At 42.4% G+C, this 20,655-nt stretch overlaps 1 protein-coding gene across 1 annotated transcript; it reads left to right on the top strand.

Moving 5' to 3' along the window:
• The first annotated feature begins 8,660 nt into the window (after nucleotides 1-8,660).
• Nucleotides 8,661-9,605, top strand: LOC147684455 (olfactory receptor 1L6-like). The gene has a single exon (XM_086942314.1). The coding sequence runs from the start codon at nucleotides 8,661-8,663 to the stop codon at nucleotides 9,603-9,605; it is 945 nt and encodes a 314-aa protein (XP_086798440.1).
• The last annotated feature ends 11,050 nt before the right edge of the window (nucleotides 9,606-20,655 follow it).

The following is a 20,655-nucleotide window of genomic DNA, read 5'->3' as shown; positions in this document are numbered from 1 at the left end:
GGCGGCATCGCCGCCATGGAAAGGCATCTATCCTGGGCCATCCTAATACGGCTGGCGGCGTCAAATAGACACCGCCACCATGTTAGACCTTTTCAGCCCCGGTCGCAAGGCGACCGGGCGGTAAAGCAGCGGACGGTCTTTCTGTCCGCCGCGGTCACCCCCGCCATACTAATATGGCGGGGGGCACTTAGCTTAGGATGGCGGGCGCATTGCCCCCACCAGGCCGGCGGTGGCTACCGCCAGCCTGGCGGGGGCAAACCGCTCGCCATCCTAATGACCCCCTATATGAGGTGATCAACAAGTTGGTCAGTGGGCAGACCTTTTGTACAGTTTTAATAGGGTGACCACAGGATCAAAACATAAGCAGGTGTTTTGAACGCAGAACATAACAAAAGCTGGGCTTTTATCAAGAACAATTTGTCACTTCTTGGAATATAAGAAAGCAGAAGTGACAAAAGGTAAATAAGTTTATCAAAGATTATGGGCTATTTTGAGCCATGTAGCTGTCTTAGTTTCAAAAGCTAGCAAAACATCAGGTGCAAAGTTGTGGTTGGCCCCCACCTCTACTCTTGCCCCATCTTGTTCTTCTGGATGGCAGATTCATACTGCCTATCTCTGTATGGTCTCAATTTAAAGTAAGATATGAGCACAGAGGGCAGGGGCTCTGGACTTATTTATCAGTAAGACAGTGACCTGAGGTTCTGGCCTTCGCAGGAAAGATTCATCTGAGGTTACAAAAGGGCCGACCCTTGGAGCAATATGAACAGTGTTGCATAAACCTCTCCATGGCTTGGCAGGGATCTTTGAGACTTTCAGGCTTCAGGTGTGGACAGAATGGGCCTGGGGCGTTATATGGTAAAACTAGAGCATGCTTCACTATCAGACTTATCTCCCCCTCATTTGTATTTATGATATTAAGGTGTGTCTTTGTCTTTGTGTATTTTATGTATTATTGTGATTTTTGGGGTGCACTGCTTTTCATGACTTTTTTCAATTTTGTTTACTATGCCTGTTTGCTTTCTGATTTGTTCTTTTCTTTTCCCCTCCTTCCTTATCTCTATTTACCCCACCCTGCACCATGGCAGAGGGAATTCTACCTTGCAGGCAGCACCACTGCACAGGTGTGCAACCCCGGGCGATCTTTAGCTAGGAGGAGGTGGCAGCGCTAGTTTTTTTATGCAGTCCATGAAGGAGAGTTTGTCCTCAAAAAAAGAGTTGGTCAGCTAACACGCTTGATTCTGAGCAATCATCCTCAACTCCTTCTGTGCTGTTTCAGGGACAGTGTAATTGTGTGGTATGAAGTGTATCACTTTGATCATAGTCTTCCTCTCCAAGTTTTAAGGCAAGAGACTGGTCCTTCTCACTGTAACAACTGCACCAACTGCACAGAACACAAAGTCAGCTACATGGCAAACCAGATACTTTACTGACAGCCTGCTGAGCTCTAGCCATTGGCGCATCTTACCATATCAATACATCAATTGGTTTTGATCCACATAGACCTTTTTGGATCATAGATTTACTACTGGAACATCCTGTGGATGGTCATTGGTGTTGCCACTTGCTCAAACCTTTTTGCCCTCACCTCTGCACTGGACTTAAGCCCTGCTGATTGAAACCAATACAACACAGGGGTTAGGTCTGGTCCATCTGTCACTGTTGTTGCCAGTGTTCTGGTCAATGGTGTTGTTGGCTGCTGTGAGACAAGACTGCCATCTCTGGTAGTTGAAGGTGGCACCCCAAAACTGTGGGGGGACTCAAAGTTCCAGTTGTTCTTCTTCCAGGTCTCCGACTTGCTCTACAATCCACCTCTTGTATTTTGAAATATCCCATTCAGAAAAAAGGAATGAAAGTGGATAAATTGTTTTGCACTGTGGATCAAGTAGTGTGGCACAGATGTACTCTTTGGACGTGATGATGTCATGCTCCAGTCTTGTATTACAAGCCAAGTGAAGTATTAAGTTCTTAACCAGGACATGCACTTCTGTGTTTTCATTCAGACCTGCAGGGTCGAACCGTACAGACACCTTCTTTATCCTATCTGGTCCTATTGCAGATGCAACAATGGGATGGCTTGGCCTATTGTACTGTGCTCCTTGCTAACTTCCTGTGTTTGAACTGTCATGTAGTTTCTAAAAATACATAGAATATGCGCGTTTGGACAACATAAACCAAGGGATTGGTGTCTAGACTGATTCCGGGCTCCCCCACAGGATATGTTAGCATACAGAACAGCTAAATCACAGTGCACCTAAAAGCTCCCATACCTTACTAAGGAGCGAATAGTTTCTGGCAACCATAAAACATGACAGCCATCAGTCCTTCAGGGATCGTGGAAACAGTACAGTACCTTTCGTTCAGTTAATCATGCTCAATTAGTCTCAGAGAGATACAGAGAATAAACGCTGGGGACGTTTTCAATAGGCATTCAATGAACCAGCATCATTCTTGTATAAAACATGTTTGCTGCGACAATCAATAGACAGAAGCAAATATATTAGTACGAGCACCAACTGAGTAAATAGAAGGTGGAATTCTACCATGGCACCTAAACAGTGAATATATGCCGGTATATAATCATGATAGTAATCAAGCGTATTCCTAGGATGTAGACACTATCTAGCATGATTGTGGGTCTACAGCCAAGATTTTCCTAGGAAAGAGCCCATCCCATTACCTGATGGGAGAGAATGAAGGACCCCGTTTTCGTCTCGCGTTGGACACTCCTCAAGGGATGTCAGACTACTGTGTGTTGTGCACTAGTGAAGATATAGTTCTTTTATACAGGAAAGATAGCCTTGTTAAGACCATGATTAAGAAGATGAGCCCAAATAAATAAATGTAATTTAGGCAAAGTAGCCTGATCACCCAAGGATGAAAGAAAGCAATGACATAGTGTGTTAATCCTGTTATGTATGTCATGTGCAGGGGATTTCACTTAGAATACTCATGCATTATAAAGTAGGCTAATTTCAAGGAAAACAATCAACATTTATTCAGTACGTAATTAGGTAAAAGGTCACTGCTAGAACCGTTGTGCAGGGCAAGGTAGGACAAAGGTAAGTGAAAGGTCACTTTGCTACTTAGGCCTAGATTGAGGACATAACAGAACCTCAAATCAGAGTAGCATTTGTGTCAGACATTTCCCTAGGCCCCATGTGTCCTAATCAGTAAACAGCATCCCCTCCGCCTAAATTGACATAGTCATTGATCTGTTTGTACTACTCAAATAGATGTTGCAACATGTAATAGGTCGAGTTCCAGAGTGTTGGCACCTCCTGTATCAGGACTGTATGATTCTCAGCTGATTCTGGGCTTTGAAAGGATGGCTGAAATTGCTGACTATGTCTTCTTTTTTGAAAAACTCTTGCACTTAAAGAAAATTTGAAATTCATGTTTATTTGAACACAATCATCGGGTTTTTATGCCAATTCTTTGTTCTGTGCACATAATGACTATGGTTGATTTTTCTGAAAAACTGTGTACACCAGCCAAATAAAGACTATTACAAATATTGTACAATTAAAGTTTTATATGTGTTTACACTTCATTGTGACAAATTTATGCTTCATTTTTTGTTCATCGTTTTGGATTAAGTGAATTAGTTTATTCACATGATGTGCATCCAGCACACAAGTGAATAGTTCACTTGCAGTCCTTGTTTATAGAGAGGTTGGGACCGTTTCGCTGGGTGGCACGCGTACGAGTGTACATTTTGATTCTTGGTAATTATTGTATAGACTTGGTGAGCGCTAACTGCATTCATTCCCTGACTATGTTACTGCCATTTTCCGTGGCAACAAATCCAATTCTGAAACCTCTGGGTCGCAGTCATTCCTACACTTTGCCATTAAATTTGTCCAAGATGTTTACAGCTGTATGTGATTTCTCCATGGCAAACATGGCAACTTTTGCATGCCACTGAATGCTCCTAAAACTTCCTTCAGGGCCGGGTCCTGCAGATATCTTTTGCTTAACCCCGCAAAGGAGATCCAGTTTGCAGTGATACACAAGTAATCAGTCACCTGACAACTGGTCCACATGTCTATCATCAGGTTGATAGTGTGAACAACACTTAGGGGTCAATTCCGATCTAGTTTGGGAGGGCTCCTGACAGGATCCGGAAGGACCAAATATTATTCGGAGCCACTGTTTTCATCCAAATCATTCTCCATTTCGAACAACCAAGTACGATGTGAAGATCTTGTCCACGCCGACCAAATGGTTTCTGAACCTGAATCTGTCCGTCCGACTTGTCCGGAGCGGAATCATGCCAAGAAATGTACCAGGCTTCCGTACAAGTGAGTGTGATGCATTATTCGGACTGCCGTATCGACTCGTTCTCAGTGAGACAAAACGGCTGTTAGATTTAGACTTCGGTAAGCCAGAGCAGGCCCCCCTGCACCAGGAACCCTCTGAATCAGTGGCAGGGGGTGCGCTTAGGTCCCCCTGATCCAACTATGCAGTGTAGCAGGCAAAATGGAGTACCCGTCACATGGTGTACACTTTACCCCACCCACCCCTTTTTTGCTATGGGAGCCTGTGGACGCGTCGGTATACAGGCTCCCATAGAGTTCAATGGGAGTCCGAGCGAACCAAGCCCGTCAGAATAAAGCTGCATCGTACTCGTTCGGTCCGACTCGCACAGTGCGATTCGCTAGGAAAGCTGTACGAGGGCTTTCCTAACAAGATTGGAATCAGGCCCTAAGATGCAAAGCTTATCTAACCAACTGCAGCACATCGTGATGCAGCACTGGAACAGCAACTGTAGCAAAATAGGTTTGACTTGCTACCTTTAGTTTCAGGTGTATGGCTCCCACAAATTCTAAAATTCATACTCCATCCACCAAAGAAAAAGGGAGGCGGTACAGTGCTAAATGTTTTTCAAGTTTCTCATTGCACAAATCTGCTGTTGGGTGGTTCCACTCATAGGGCCCCTCTTACTTAAACATGCCCATATTAGTAGCCAGAATGTTCTTCCTTTCCGAGGCCTACTCTTTTGAGAAGTAGATGATAGTGGTAGACTTAATATGCGTCATGGTGGGATAGTCACTGTATGCCGTGGTGTCTCCATCTCACTCTGAGTCTTTTCCCATTGGAAAGTCACTGAGGTGGGTGGTTCTGCTGCACTGCTAGGGACAAGGCAGCTTTGCATGAAGCCATCACCCTCTTCTTCCTCATCATTACCTCTGACCGTAATTGGACTTGTAGCTGCTATTTCCAGGCTCTCCTCACCACCACGACCACACTCTGCAATTTTTTAAGGTGCTCTTCCCATTTGATTACGTGGTGTTTTTTCAAATGGGTTGTTTGGCCTCCAGTACCATAATGTGTGCCAGGCGTACCTGGATGAGCCTTTGTGTTGCAAATGCTGAATAGTTCAATGTGCTTCGAATCTTTGTTAATTATAAAAAGACCAAAACTGGGAGAAGTGCTTTTTTACTTTGTCACTGCCAATGCCTGAAAAAGAACTGGAGGTAGGTTGGAATTTTGTTGATTGCCTCTCTGCAGTGAATACTTCTCCTGAGGTAGCGGTTGGTGCAGGTCTCAGCTGGGGCTGTGAAATTATGGGATATGGCGGTGCTACCTTTGTCACATCCCTTGGACCAGGTTGAATAACAATTTCAGACTCTACTGTGTCTTCTTCCACAAATGATTGCCGAGCTGAGATCATCTTCTAATTGTTCCCTTCCATAAACCTAAGTCTTTCAAAAACATTTCTTTTCCCTTGGCTCTCCTGCTGTCTCCTGGACTCTACCAGAGTCCCCTCCATGTCCCTATCATCATCATCACCAAAAGAGACGCTTGGAGAAGATGATGGAATAGTACCCTACCCTTTTCTATGCTGGTAATCCGGGAGCCAATGATTCTAAAAGAGGAGCTTCTTGCTTTGAAGCAAGCTCAACCTCTTGTTCCGTTCCAAAATCAGGAAAATGTACTATTGCTAGCTGTGACTGCTGTCCACTTTCCTCTCTTTCCTGAAAGGATTAAGTACTACTTTGTGAAAGGGACAAATCCAATTCAACGTCACTACTTGTCAGCATCAACATGATTGCAGTGGCTCACTGACAGACATTGTCCTGGGCTTCGGTGTAAGTGGTGCTGTTAATGTAGGAGTGCTGCTCTCAGCTTGATCCATGGAGGCCAGTGCCGCAGATTTGGGGCGACATGCCACTAGTGGAAAGCTGCTTCTTCTCGCTGACCACTTTCTCACTTTCTTGGAAGCATCTTTCTTTGGGGCAAAAGGTCTCAGTTAGCAGTTGCACAAAGCTGCATAAGCGGAAGACAGTGGAAGACTGATTTGTGACTGCACAGTCCTTCTGTTTGGCAGTACTGTGTGGGTTGTCTCTTCTCTTATGCACCTAAAAGCAAACAATCAAGGTAAACATATAGGTCGGAAACTCTTCCAAACAAATCGGTTTCAGAATTGTTTGAGACCGAATCAGGTTCTACGAGTCCTACCGGCCAATTACGATGCTTGCCAACATCATTCGGTCGGACTATCATTGACTTCAATGGGAGCCTGTGTTCCAAACAAGAACACAGGCTCCCATTAAAAAAAGGGGTGGTTGGGGAAAAACTTGCACCCTGTGGCATGCACCTCATGGTGCCTGCCACACTGTGCATGGTTGCAAAGAGGGGTCCCTTGGGTACCCCTGTAGGCCCCATTCGGAAGGCTCTGGGCAAAGTGGGCCTGTTACAGGCCCCAAAAGTCAAATTCCATCATCCGATCCATGTCAGAACAACCGATTCAGAAAGGCTGTCCGAATTTTACATCATAATTGCTAGGTCAGAAATGCTGTCCTTTGACCTGTATGAGTCGTCCTGAACAACTCAGTACCTCCAAGTGCCATTCAGAACCGACTCGGAAAGTCTAGATGCTTTCCAAACATTGTAATTGGGCAGAAAGATGAGCTCTGAATCGGGTTTGGCAGACCTGAATCCGATTCCAAGCCTTTCCGAATGGCATTATAATCGACCCCTTAGTGTGAACTGTAGCATTGTTTGCAGTTTGAATTAGTTCAGGCAAAAGCAATATTATTGTGGTCGTTTTCTTAACTTAGGTAACCACTTTAAAGTCAAACCCCACCACCAAGCCATAATTCCCCATCAGAATAACACGCAATTTACAGAATTTTAGAGCTCTTGCCTTTATGTCCATATATTCTAAAGTAGACTCAGGGAACTGAATGGGTAAATGGAATAGTAATCTTTTGAAAATGGAGGTTAGTATTCGCCTATGGCAGGCAATGGGGTCTGGGTGGGAATGGAATAATCATCATCATTAGACACATTAATGATGCTAATGTCTACTCTAAAGTGCAACGAAGCCAAGGTGTAGAGGAGGAAACAGAATTATATACCTAAACAACTGAATGCTGTTGCATGGCTGTGTGCCTTTGGTGGATGGATGATGGATCAGTCAAGGCAAAATGACAAAATAATTTACAATAAAAAAGTGAACAAAATTATAATTGAAACCAAAATTAAAAATTAAACTAAAAAAATAATAAAAAATAACATACATTTAAAATTATCCTCCTCAACCTTAATATTAAACTGATATCTCATCTTTCTATGCAAGCCTAAAGGAGGCATGGTGATTGGTAACACAGAAGGAAACAACATTAATTAAGCAATGCCAAAAACGAAATCTGACTGGGCTAAAAGATTTTACAACAACACACATCCTCCTAAGGGGTCAAATATATTACCACATCTATACACTGTTTGCAGGTAAAAAAGTGAAATTCCCCAAAAAGAAACCCGTTTTGTAATTTAATCTAATGCCATCCATGGCCTAACAGTTGTTTCTGCACCCCTAACTAGTACTGGGCCTACTAGCAGAAAGGCCCATTGGCAGACTAGGCCACATACTAAATTAAATAAATATAGTCATTTTTTTAAAAACACGAGTTAATGTACTAAACTATGCAACATTTTTCCTTTACAAAAGAAGTAAAATGACATGCAAAAAATAACTAGGCCCCTATTGAAACTACAGGCCACCCACCACAATAAATTCTAAAAATTGAATAAAAGTACAAACAAATCCGGGTGCATGCCCCCAATCAAACAGTGACCAGGAGATGAACAAAGCTCTGCTGGGCATGAACAGGACATTGGAGGATCTGGGGCCCTTCCTTCCTGGTGGGAAAAAGTAAAAACAAAGGGCTTCTTGCACAAAAAAACAACTCCAATGGTTAGAGAAGAAAATCCACTAAAAAAGCCTCTGAGCTGCTTCTCAAGCACAAAAGCTGCTCAAGCGGTGCGTTCATGATCAGCACTACACTTATGCCGTCATGGCAGTAACCCATACAAGTATTGCCAGAGCTCGCTAATGCCCGGAGATTATCATGGCGCTCAATGGCCAGTGCCGAAACAAATCTCGAACACATGAATAGAAAAAAAGTCTGCTTTGCGCCTGGGAAGGCGGAATTCAGGAACTCCAGAACTGCAGAACGCCGAGTGCATAAATTCCACAAACTCCGCGAGTGGACCAGAGTTCACAGCCTGGGCCTAGAATTACTAGTTAATGTACTAGTTAATCTGCTACACATTGTAATTTTTTTAATCATGTCCTGTTTACATAATAATTGTTGTTCTTTATCCATTGATTCCTAGATATCTTTTTAGCTGTAGATCATTGGTGATGAAAAATGGATGCCAAGAACAAAACCAGTGTGATTAATTTTATTCTCCAGGGTTTGTCGGATCATTCAGGCCTTCGGATAGCACTCTCGATACTTTTTCTTGTGATGTACTTGGTTGGTCTACTAAGCAATAGCGCCATCATGACAGCCATCAGTTCTGACCATCAGCTTCACACACCCATGTATTTCTTCATTGGGAACCTTGCACTGGTGGACATCACTAGCTTGACTATCATAGTGCCCCAGCTTCTCGTCAACAGTATCTCACAGAGGAAGACCATCTACTTCTCCTATTGTATCACACAGCTATACTTCTTTGCTGCCATGGGTACCATTAACCTCCTGCTACTTTGGGCAATGGCCTATGACAGGTATGTGGCGATCTGCAGACCATTGCACTACTTAATGGTTTTAGGCAGGAGGGCCTGTGGCCAGTTAGCAGCTGGTTCCTGGACAGTTGGTCTCCTGAATTCTTTGTTGCACAGCATGATGATTCTCAGACTGTCCTTTTGTGCATCCAATTTGATCGAAAGCTTCTTCTGTGACATTCCACCGCTGCTGAAGCTCTCCTGCTCAGACACCTCTGTGAACGAACTCTTGATTCTTACTGAGTCTCTGTCCATAATTCTAGTATCAGTGATCTCTACTGTGGTCTCATACACCCGCATTATAATGACCATCTTGAGCATCAACTCAAGTGTGGGGAGACGCAAAGCCTTCAGCACCTGCTCTTCCCATCTCATTGTTGTCAGTTTGTACTATGCGACCATCCTATTTAGCTACATCCGGCCGACCTCTAGTTACTCATTTGAGAAGGACAAAGTAGTATCAGTGATCTACACCATTGTTACCCCCATGCTGAACCCTTTCATCTATAGCCTGAGAAATGACCAGATGAAACAGGCACTGAGAAAAGCAATAGGAAGATGCTTCTATGATCACAAATTTTAATAGCTGTCCTTTTTTAACAGAATTCATATAATGACCTATGGTTGATATTATTTTGAGTGTTTTGAGAACAGGCTGCTAAGTGGCTGGGATGATGGGGGCACTGGCTCGTCACTCAAACCCTCTGCAAATGCTCATCTTGTGTGCCTGCCAGATTGGCATTTTTTTAAATGAATGTGCTTCCACCAACATGGCTGTACGTACTTTTAGCAAAAATAGCAATTCCGGCCAGTCCTCTCATGCCATGTCAGAATGCTGAGCCATTGGCATTTGTTTACTGGAAATTAAACATTGATGATTCAGACAGAAGCAGTACAAAGCTTGTTTTTTTCTACTTGCTACCATGCTCTGCAAGAGAGGCGCAGTCAAGAAAAAATACAGGTTGCATAGTGATGGAATGTTAGCAAGCCAACTGTACAGTGCACAAGGTGTTTCCAATAGAGGAGCTACCGCTTGGTCTGATATCAGAAGCAAAGCACTCTAATCACCTCTGAATAAGGCAAAAGAACTACGTGTTGGGCAGAGGGGATGATCACCAATTTTTGGCAGCTGCCACTTCACTACCTAATTGTAAATGATGACCTATTCCTAGCCAAGGCTCTATGGACCTTTCAATGCAAGATAATTCCTACTAATATTACAAGTCTCTCATCACCCCATATAGTATGTTCTTGTTCAGCAATTCCCCCTTCTATGAATGTGGTGGAGGTAAAATCTTAGTAGATAGAGCTTCCACCGGGTTTTAGTAGATGCCCATTAACACTAATCTTTAAATGAGATTTTTGATCTAATTTATATGCACAATTTGCAAAATTATATCCTGAGATGGTCCCTGTTTCCAATGCTGTTCTTTATAATTTCGTTTATTGGTGTTAGGTCGCATATCTGATCTTTTTAAATCGCCTCCTGGTGGCTCTGTCCACCTTTACCGCCACATTGTGTATGCCATAATCAACAAAAAAAGCCCCTCACATTAGCCGAAGAAACCGTTTTCTTTGCTGCCAATCACATAAAGATGAAACACAGATCTACATGGAAGGAACATCCAATTTTACCTATAAATAAGGCATTTTTCATCTTTACATTAAATCTCTTATAATTGGTTTCCGCGAAACACTTCTTAGCCTTGAATAGCTTTGAATTTTTATTATTGTTAAAATTAAGGTGCAGTTCATCTTTTTGATAATTAGTGTTACACATACCGAAACTAGAGTATAACTGTAACCCTTTTGCAGACAGCTTGCAAAAGGGTACCCAGAAAATATTTGACCTAAAGATTTCTCACTTCCAATGCTATCTGGCTGGCCTAGGAAAATCTCTCTTCTCATAAACATTTGATGATAGAGGTACCAGCATTGCATTTGGTTCCTCCACAATCATCTTATTCCAAAATCTGTTTTTCAATAAGATACTTCTTACACCTAATTTTGTACAAAATGAATACATGAGAGTCAACTGAGTCAATTTATAAATCTGCTTCAGGAACACTTTTTGTATAAGGATAGGCTTTATATTTGAGCAACTATCATCTTTGCCCTATGTAATGTATTACTCATCCCTCTGAACATGCCTAAAGGGGCTGGAGCCCATTCTTCAGTTCTTCAATCTGAACCAGTTGATGGTCCAGAATATTCCTGGACCAAAAATGAAGGGAATATGAAACACCAGAGAGTTATTGTGATTCTCCATCATATTGACTACACACAAATCAAACATTGTTACCAATGCATTTATGTCAGCAAAGATGTAATTCAGTCTACTTGAATAATTGCCTCTGTAAACCGTAATACTTGTTGGTGAGTCATACATTTGTCTCCCTTGACTAGTGGATCCTACTTTTTTCCTTAAATCTGGGTGCTTAATACCTAAACAAAGGTCACTATACAAGAGTTTTTGGGTCATAGGAGACATCTAAGGGTGAATTAAAATCTCCCCTAACTAACATTCTCTCAATATCTCACTTGGCCACATAAGTCCCCATGCAGTGAAGCAAGGTAGACTCAAGAAAGTTAGACTCAAGAAAGGTAGAACTAATGCCTTTCCGACTGAGGAAGCTTATAGCATACGTGATGATGATGAATATAAGTTAGATCCTATGCTAGCACTACTCTTTCTTTCTCCTTCATATTCAACTTCAGCGGTTTCATTTAGGATTAACTGATATAATGTTATCAATAGTACACCAAAAATCATTGACAGCACAAAATCCTTGTATTTCATTCTTGATAAAAGACTCAAGTTAAATCGTAAATTATGTAATAGCCAACAGCATGTGCTTCTAATTGCAACTTTTATAGGTAATTTATCATTTTATCTCATAACATGGCCTCAATGTAATTGTCCAATCAAATTGTGTTGTCTAGAATTGACTGTGGAATTCCTCTGCTGTGTGTTCTTCCTAAATTACACCTCAGAAGGCAGTTCTTTGTCAATTAAACTAAAAAGTGACCACATTATACAAACTTTAGCTAACATTCTGGGCCTGATTCTGATGCGGTTAGGAAAGCATTCCCACCTAGGGACTGATTCTGATGTGGTTAGGAAGGCCTCCTAATGGCATTTGCTCCTTCTAAATCGAATTGGGAAAGTGTCTTCCCGAATCAGGGCCCAATTATGATGCGGTCAGGACCATATGCTTCCATTTAAGTCAATGGGAGTCCAACCAAATCGTATCTGGAATCATCAGGATGCATCGTACTCCGTCGGTCGGACTTTCCCGATCCGAGTGGGTCGGAAACCATTTCCAAACCGATTCGGTCGGGAAGCTTTCCAACCCGCATCAGAATCAAACACTTAATGGTTCATCGTATAGTTAGGCAACTCATCAAAATAGCATGCATCCCCTAGAAGGTTTTACACGTATCCACCCCTCGGTTCTTAGTATCCAATTTGGAACCAATTTGATAGAGCCTGGTGGTACAAATGGTGAGTGTAGTTGTAATGAAACTTTATTTCAAGTAATTGAATCAAGTTTAAATCCCTTGGAGCCCTTACAAAAGGTTTGAAGAGCCCTTTTATTGTAAAGCAACAGTATATGCACTCTGAAAAAAACACCTAGATGACAGACTGTTTATTTTCATTTTTGATCATGTCAATCAATCAATCAATCAATGGCATGTGTAAAGCTCTGGGCTGCTCAGCGCACATATGTTTAACCCTTTCGCTGCTAAACCTTTTTCCTCACAATGCTAAGGCTTTCTTTCACTATTTGGGGTAGTTTGCGCTTAGGGCTCCATAACTTTTTATTCACATAAGCTATCCCTAAATAAGAGTCCTTGATTTCCAACATCCTTTGGATTCTAAAGGTTCACAGGGTTTGTTGATTCCCCTGAAGAGGAACAAGAAGTTTGCCAAAATATAGCTAGGTTTTGAGGGGGGAAATAGGAAAAAAATGCTCTAGATAAAAGTGTCTTATGTCATTCATAAAAATAGCATCAACAAACGGTGTGCTGTGCTAAAGTCAACATCTTTCCTTCTTTCAGGAACATGCAGAGCTGAACAAAAATAACACATTTTTTACCACAGTGTTTGGCATTTTTCAAAGAGGTCTTTTTGTCCTCATTTTACTTCCAGTTTGTGGTGGAAACCAGTTTGTAACTCATGGGTGATCTTGAAAAGCTATAGATTTCTGGAAAGTAGATAACATTTTCAATTTAGCAAGGGGTAATATGTGTAGATCCCTCTCAAAGTTTTCCCAAATAAACTAACTGTTGAAATAAAGAAATATTGAAAATGGGTAAGAAAACACATCTCTCTGTGACAATGTTTTAATTTGTAACTGTTTCTCAATACAGCCGATTTACATTCACATGTACATTTACATACCTTTACGTCCACTAGGCCCTTTTGGTTGTGGTGATGGACAGGGTTTGACGTTTTGCCAGGAATCCAAAGTACTCAAAGCCAGCAACTGAGCTGCACCATATAATGTTTTTTGATTGTGTACAGAGCATAGACCAATTCATATTGCGAAACATGTCAAGTGCAAAATGGGTACCAAGGAAACCTATGCATTTCTGAAATGGGCATGAGATATTGAGTTCAGGAGCAGTGGTTATTTGTGTGTCTGAATTTGTTGGACTTCATACTAGCAAATGTCTCCATCTTGCACACTGGCTTACCTCTAGAGGCACAAATGCAGAGAAAACCATTAGGTAATAAGAAATATCCTACTATTCTATGCTCCCATATGTCTTCTGGTAAAAATGGTACTTCACTTTGCCCTCAAAACTGATCTGTTTTTTGCAAAGGAGATAGCTGAGGATTTTGGGCCCTAGCTCAACCGGCACTTTGGGAAACTTAGCAAATCTGTACATTTTTTAAAATCTAGAAACCTAGGGGAATCCAGAAGTGTGTGATGTGCATGACTCTCACCATGTTGTTTTACCCAGAACCCTTTGCAAACCTCAAATATTGAATAAAAAGACAATTTTTCTTCACATTTCATTGATGAAAAGTTCTGGAATCTGTGGGGAGTCGCAAACTTCCTTCCACCCAGCATTTCCCTAAGTCTTCTGATAAAAATGTCACCTCACTTGTGTGGGTAGGCCTAGTGTCTAAGACACTACTGCACTGGCATTAGGCCATCAATATTGAATAAACTGAACAATGCCTACAAAAGAAAAGAGGGAAAGGTGGCTCTTTTAAAGCAAATAAAGGACCTGTGTGAAACAGACAATATACTTCTAGCTGAAAGGAACTTTAAAGGGGTTCTGAAGAGCGTGAAGTGCAACGTCATGTGGATGACTGTTGATGAGCGACTTATTACCCCTCACCCGTAGGTCCTGAATACAAGTGCAGGGCTATATTCTGATCCCAGTGCAAAGACGTGTTTACCCAATTAGTTAGTTAGTGACCATGAGTCACCCCCACCCACTGGAGGTGCCAACCAAAAGTGGCACCTTGAGGTATCTTCTTCAGAACACTGCTGGACTTGCAAATGGATACCAAGTGGACTGCACCTGCAGCACTTGGCATCTGTGAGCTGTGATGCAGGCCTGGGGAGTTTGGACCCCCTTCCAAATGAAATCCAAGGACATAAATCTCTCCAAGGATTATAAGACTTATCCCCTGGGTGATTCCTGGAACATAACAAAGTTGAAGAGGACATGCATGTGAAGTATCCCAGCTGACCAGTGGCACCAATCGCTGGACTGAACTTTGCAGTTAATCTCCGCCTGACACCCTAAGTGGGCTCCCTCTGAGGTCCTGGGGCCTTGGAAGTGTACTAATGTGATTCTGAGCACCAAGAGAAGTTTGAGAACTTTTGCTTGAGAGCTTGAAGGGGAACAGCCATGAAAGTTAACAGACCTGCTGTTTCATGGTGTCGGATTGAATTGCAGGTTTGTTCCACATGGAGAAGAGTTTTTTGTCAGTGACTTGGGGCAAGATGTACAACTTTTTTGCGTGCGCAACTGGGTTTTAGACCTGTTTGCGCATGCAAAAAACCTGTGGCCCATGTACTAACCCTATTGTGCGAGTCACTAATTAAATAGCGACTCGCAAAATAGGGTTAGGGACTCGCTATTAGGAAGGGGCGTTCCAAGGGTGTCCCTTCCTGATAGCGAGTTGAACACCAATGTAAGGATGTTTTGCGACCGCAATTGCGGTCACAAAACACTTGCAGTTTACCACCCTCTTTAAGAGGGTGGTAAACCATTTGCAAATGGAAAGAGGTGCCCTAGGGGACCCTTCCCCTTTGTGAATGGGTGCTTAAAATCTTTTGCCAGGGACCACTACCTAGCCTTAAAAAATGAAACAAAAACGTTTCATTTCTTTTTTTTTTAAATGCATCCTATTTTCCTTTAAGGAAAATGGGCTGCAGTTTAAAACAAAAACTGCTTTATTTAAAAGCAGTTCCAGACATGGAGGCCTGCTGACTCCAGCAGGCCACCATCCCTGGGAGGGCCAGCCATTCCCAATGGGGTCACAAATTGCTCCAGCCTAATTAATATGCATGAGGCATGCAGTTTGCGGCCCCATTGAGAATTGCAAACAGTGTCTCAGACACTGATGTACATTGGAAATTGCGACTCGCATTTTGGTGCAATTTTCAAGTCGCAATTTCCAATGGTCGTACATCTTGCCCAAAGTGAACTAGAAAGGGAGAACTGAAAGAAAAGTCACAAATATATGTGATATTGGAAGTTGGAGGAAATTAGAAATGTCAAAACCAACTCTATTCTCTTCATACCTCAAAGGCGTAATATGCCCTTTACCATTGTAAAGCTTTCCACTATCATCAAGGAGGAAAAGCAGGCCGACTATTGGTGGCCCAATTAAGACATAGAGAAGCATCAGTAATCATCCTGGCCATACCATTCATAAAGGGAATGGAAAACTAGCAAGCTTCCCTCCTAAGCTAGCAGACTCCTTTGCAATCTATTACAACAACTTCTACAAATCTGAATACATAGACAATGTTGAGGCTGAAGAACATTTCTTTAGGAATCTTACAATTCAAAATTAACACCTAACGGCAGAGATTTGCTACAAGGGGAGATACCAAAAGAGTAAATCTCTAAAGACATATCATATTTGCAATATAATACCGCTCCTTGTGACGGTGGATTCCCTTGAAAGTTTTATAGAAGGTGATACAGTATACATATTACACAAGGCCTTCAAAGAGTCTGTAAAAAGTATTTGTTTCTACCGTATCCAACAAAGCATTGATGTCTGTACTGTACTCTCCAAATCAGGCATGCATCCACTTCAATTAATCTGCTGTTTTACTGTATATTTACCTAATGTTGTTATGAAAAGGTAGGTGAAATGCATGACATAAGTTATAGGAAAGGGATACCAGTGCTCATCCATTAATCTCAAATTTGGTTCGCCCCAGGTAGATCATCAAGAAATCATATACACCCCAAGTTCACCACTATAGTTTTTTAAAGGCCAACTAAAAAACTATCAGTCTTATCTCTGGATGCAAAGAATTCATATGATCAGATTGAGTGGCACTTTATGTTTTGAACACCTCACAGATTGGTTCTAGGGATAATTACATTTCAAAACTAATTGCTAAATGAAACCGTTAAAGCACAAGTTGATTGCACTGGCTGCTTGGTGGACCCCTTTCTCATCAACAGAGGTACATGCCAAGGCTGTCTTCTGTTTCCCCTTGTATTTTTAGTAGCCTTGGCACCCCTGGCAGCAGACACACATACACAAATGCTTTTGTTTGGTATAGAGGCACCAGCAGGAACTTTAGAAGTGCTGCTGGATGCAGATAACATCCTGCCAACTCTTACTGAGTCTGAAACCTCACTACCAGCCTTTATCCAAATTATTGCTAACTTATCCAGAATAGTGCATTATAAGAGGAATGGAAGAAAGAGAATTGCTACACTGGCTTCTGCTTAGGGTTAGAACGTTCCATGGAACCAATGTAGGAATTCTCATCAATGGTATCCTAAGGCAGGTGACACATGTATATCCATTAATTGCCAAATCGTCTATTGATTGGGCTAGGCGGTCACAACTGCATCTGTCATTATGGGGTAGGGTCCAGAAGGTTAAGATGGTTTTGGTCCTAGGCTTCAATAGTACCAACCAAACGTTTAAGAGCTGGAGATTAGGACACTAGATCCTCTTTACTGATAGACAGAATATTGAGAATGAAAACCTATCAACTAACCACCAATAGAGAATCAGTGGGATCAGGCTTGCCAAGCATAAAATATTATCTCATATGGCATTACACCTTTTTTACATCTAACACTCATGATTTCAGAAGCTACAGACATCAAAATTTTAGTGACACTAGAAATTGATACTAATGGGGAAATGGAAGATTTACCTCTCCTTTATGCCCTCATCATGAATGCATAACTGTGAATCACATGTCACGATAAGGGATGTATGTCGTTACAACGCATACTTTTACAACGCATACCTGTACAACGCATTTTTTACACCGCAACATCCATTACAACACATTCCATTACAACGCATGCATTTACAACGAAATCTTAAAAACTACCTTTACAACGCATTCCACTACAACGCATACTACATTTACAACGCATACCATTACAACGCATACCAATACATTGCATATATGGTAAGTATTGGATAGTGTAGGGGTTAAAATTACTATTCTAACTCCAGGGGGTGCAACAGTAGTGTAAGTGTTGGATAGTGTAGGTATGCGTTGTAATGGTATGCGCTGTAATGACTGCGTTGTAAAGGTATGCGTTGTAGTGGTATGCGTTGTAGTGACATGCGTTGTAATGGTTGCGTTGTAATGGCATGCGTTGTAATGGATGTTGCGGTGTAAAAGTTTCGTTGTAAAGGTAGGCCGTTGTAAAAGTTGCGTTGTAAGTGTTGTTTCCCCACGAGAAGAATTTGATTAGCAAGCCACAAAGTTCTGAAGATTGACACAAAGATCCGCGCACACACAGCTATCTGGCAGAATTTAACTACTAGAACAGGGGAAATTATATGAAAGTTACCACACAGGGAAAAGGGTGGGAATTTATTTGCTGAATAATGAACTCAAATCATTCTCTCTTTTTTAAGGTGAGTTGCAACTCCCAATGTCCCAGGGATTGAAAAACATTCCATGGAGAACGTCTCATGAGCAAACTAGGTCCTCCACCTCAGGGACACCCTTGTTCTATAATACATACAAGCATGGGGCATTTAAAAGAGCACTATTCAGCCTCTATATCCTTCTAGTAAACTATCTAGGTGCTAAATCAATTGAAGGAACAACTATGGGATAAATGGAAAACACACCTTGGCCATTGGAATTCTGAAGATTACTGGACACAGATCATCGAATCACATGACATTATTATCAGAGCAGAATGGGTAAAATTCAATCAATTTGAAATACTCTAAAATTGGTATTTGACTCTGCAGAGATTGATGGAAGCAAGATTCATCAGAGACACAACACGTTGCAGATGCCAAAGGATTGACAGTAGCTTGTTGCACATTCTTTGGGGCTGAACAGTTCTAAATTACCATTGAATATCAGTAAGGAAAACTCTAAATGAATTTTTAGGCCACCCACTTGTAACATCCAGCAGACTAGCTGTAGTGCACACCACTAGAATTGAACCAAACATATCAAAGCTATTCTTACGCTGTCAATGAACAGCCATGACATAAATATGCTTATAGAGACCTTGGCAGATACATATCATCAACACATGAGGAATGTCATATAGGGCTGCATACGATAACTTTGTATGAACAAATTAGTTACCTTGCAAGACAGGATACCTTAATTTCTGGTCATCCTCTATAGAGGAGGAGGGGGAGTGCCCGATTCACGGAAGGGTGGAGGCTCCACAGTCGCAGCGTGGGACAGCACCTGTGGCAGGACCTCAGCATTACAGTTTCTCATTGTGGAGGTCCCGCTACGACTGCAGGCCACCCATCACCACTGTGGGGTCTGCACCAAGAGTGTAGAGGCCCTTTGTGAATCCGGTCCTGAACGTTGAACACCAAACAAAAGACGGGGAACACTGAAAGTGGAGAACATGAGGAATATCTCAATATGTAAAACAATATGTAATAGCATGCTACTATGAAAGCATGTTACTAGAGATAACCTGACTACTGTATGACATTGAGTATGAATCATCAATACATTGCAACACAGAAATGTAAATAAATTTACATTTATTAACCGCATAACGTTGAACAAAATGTTGTACATTTTAAATAAAATTAAAAAGGTTAGAAAGGGCGGGAATTATCTTCAATTGTTGTATAAAAAGGTTAGTTGTGCATTAAATAAACTTACAATATTGTATTACGTAACACAATGAAATTGATGAGTTAAAGTGCTGGAACATTTTATTTGATTAGTTCTAGGTTTAAAATAAGTATGTGAAATTAGTGTTACACTAGGCAATAACATCATTATTTTAAATGATAAGCATTGATAATGTTCCCTATACATTTTCATAGGGAGACAGTAGCCACAAAAGAGTAGGAGTATTGGTATTCAAAAACAATGGGCCTGATTCACAAACTGTATTTGTAGTATGCAAAATAATACTACAGTACTACACCAACCTATGTGTATAAACCCCCAGCTCCACCTTATCCATACTAATATATTAAAGAGAGAGCCCAAACCTTTGAGGCGGGTAATCCCATGAACCACAGCTCCAATCACAACCCCCAATACAGAGATGGAAAGGGCAGTTGCAGCAGAAGGACATAGGCTATGCAGACTCCCACCATATACATTTAAAAGGTAAAAGAACCGTGCCAGCAAAGTAGTCCCTTTTGGGCGTGTCTGCGTTGTGCTGTTGGTGTGTGCTGTGGGGCGTGACACACTGCTCCCTTTAAATACCCCTACACCCCACAATCATAACCCAATCTTGCTCCTTAAAATACCCCAACATCGGGAGGAGCCAAGATGGCCGCGGAGACGGACGTGTAGTCTCCCGGCTCCCGGAGTCTTTGTTTCCCGCACAGCCATCCTGTCCACTATCCTGCAATTGCGTACAAGCGGGATGTCTGGAAACGTTTCCTGACTCTAATGGTGTTCCTCCGAAGTCCCTACCTGTCTGCTGACCCGAGGTTTGGTCGAGATACATGCCGACTCCTATCCTAGCCCTGGACCCGGGACCCGAGATACAGCGCACCGCCCGTTTCTGCTGCGGCTGCGGGGGCTGATCGCTCTGAAACGGCGCCGATATCCTGGGTTGATCGGATGACTCTGTGGTCGTTCCCACCGGGCGCTTCTGTGGAGGGTACTGATGGCCAGATGGAAGTCTATTTTACCGCCTCATCTGGGGGACTTTGAAGGTGAGCCGCGCTTTGCTCTCTCCAGTGTCGGAGGTGCCCCCGGCCACCGGGGCTCCTTCCTTGCCTCGCCTCTGCCTGTGCCGAGCGGAGAGGGACGCCTTGATATAAGCTGTCCACGAACGCGGACTTGTCCTGTGTCGAAGGGATTGAGTGCCGCACCATCGCGCTGGCCTCGCCGGTAATCCTTTGTTGTCCCTGGAGGCAGGAACGGGACGGCTGGCTCCCCAACAACTATGGCGGACGGCGCCTCGGCTCATGCCCGGTGTGCCCAGCC

This window comes from Lissotriton vulgaris, chromosome 10 (genome assembly GCF_964263255.1).
Source record: "Lissotriton vulgaris chromosome 10, aLisVul1.2, whole genome shotgun sequence".
NCBI lineage: Eukaryota > Metazoa > Chordata > Amphibia > Caudata > Salamandridae > Lissotriton > Lissotriton vulgaris.
This window is presented reverse-complemented; position numbering and strand designations above follow the sequence as displayed.

Bases quoted from the DNA above. Each gene is read 5' to 3' on its own strand.
- LOC147684455 (XM_086942314.1), top strand. From the start codon at position 8,661: ATGGATGCCAAGAACAAAACCAGTGTGATTAATTTTATTCTCCAGGGT.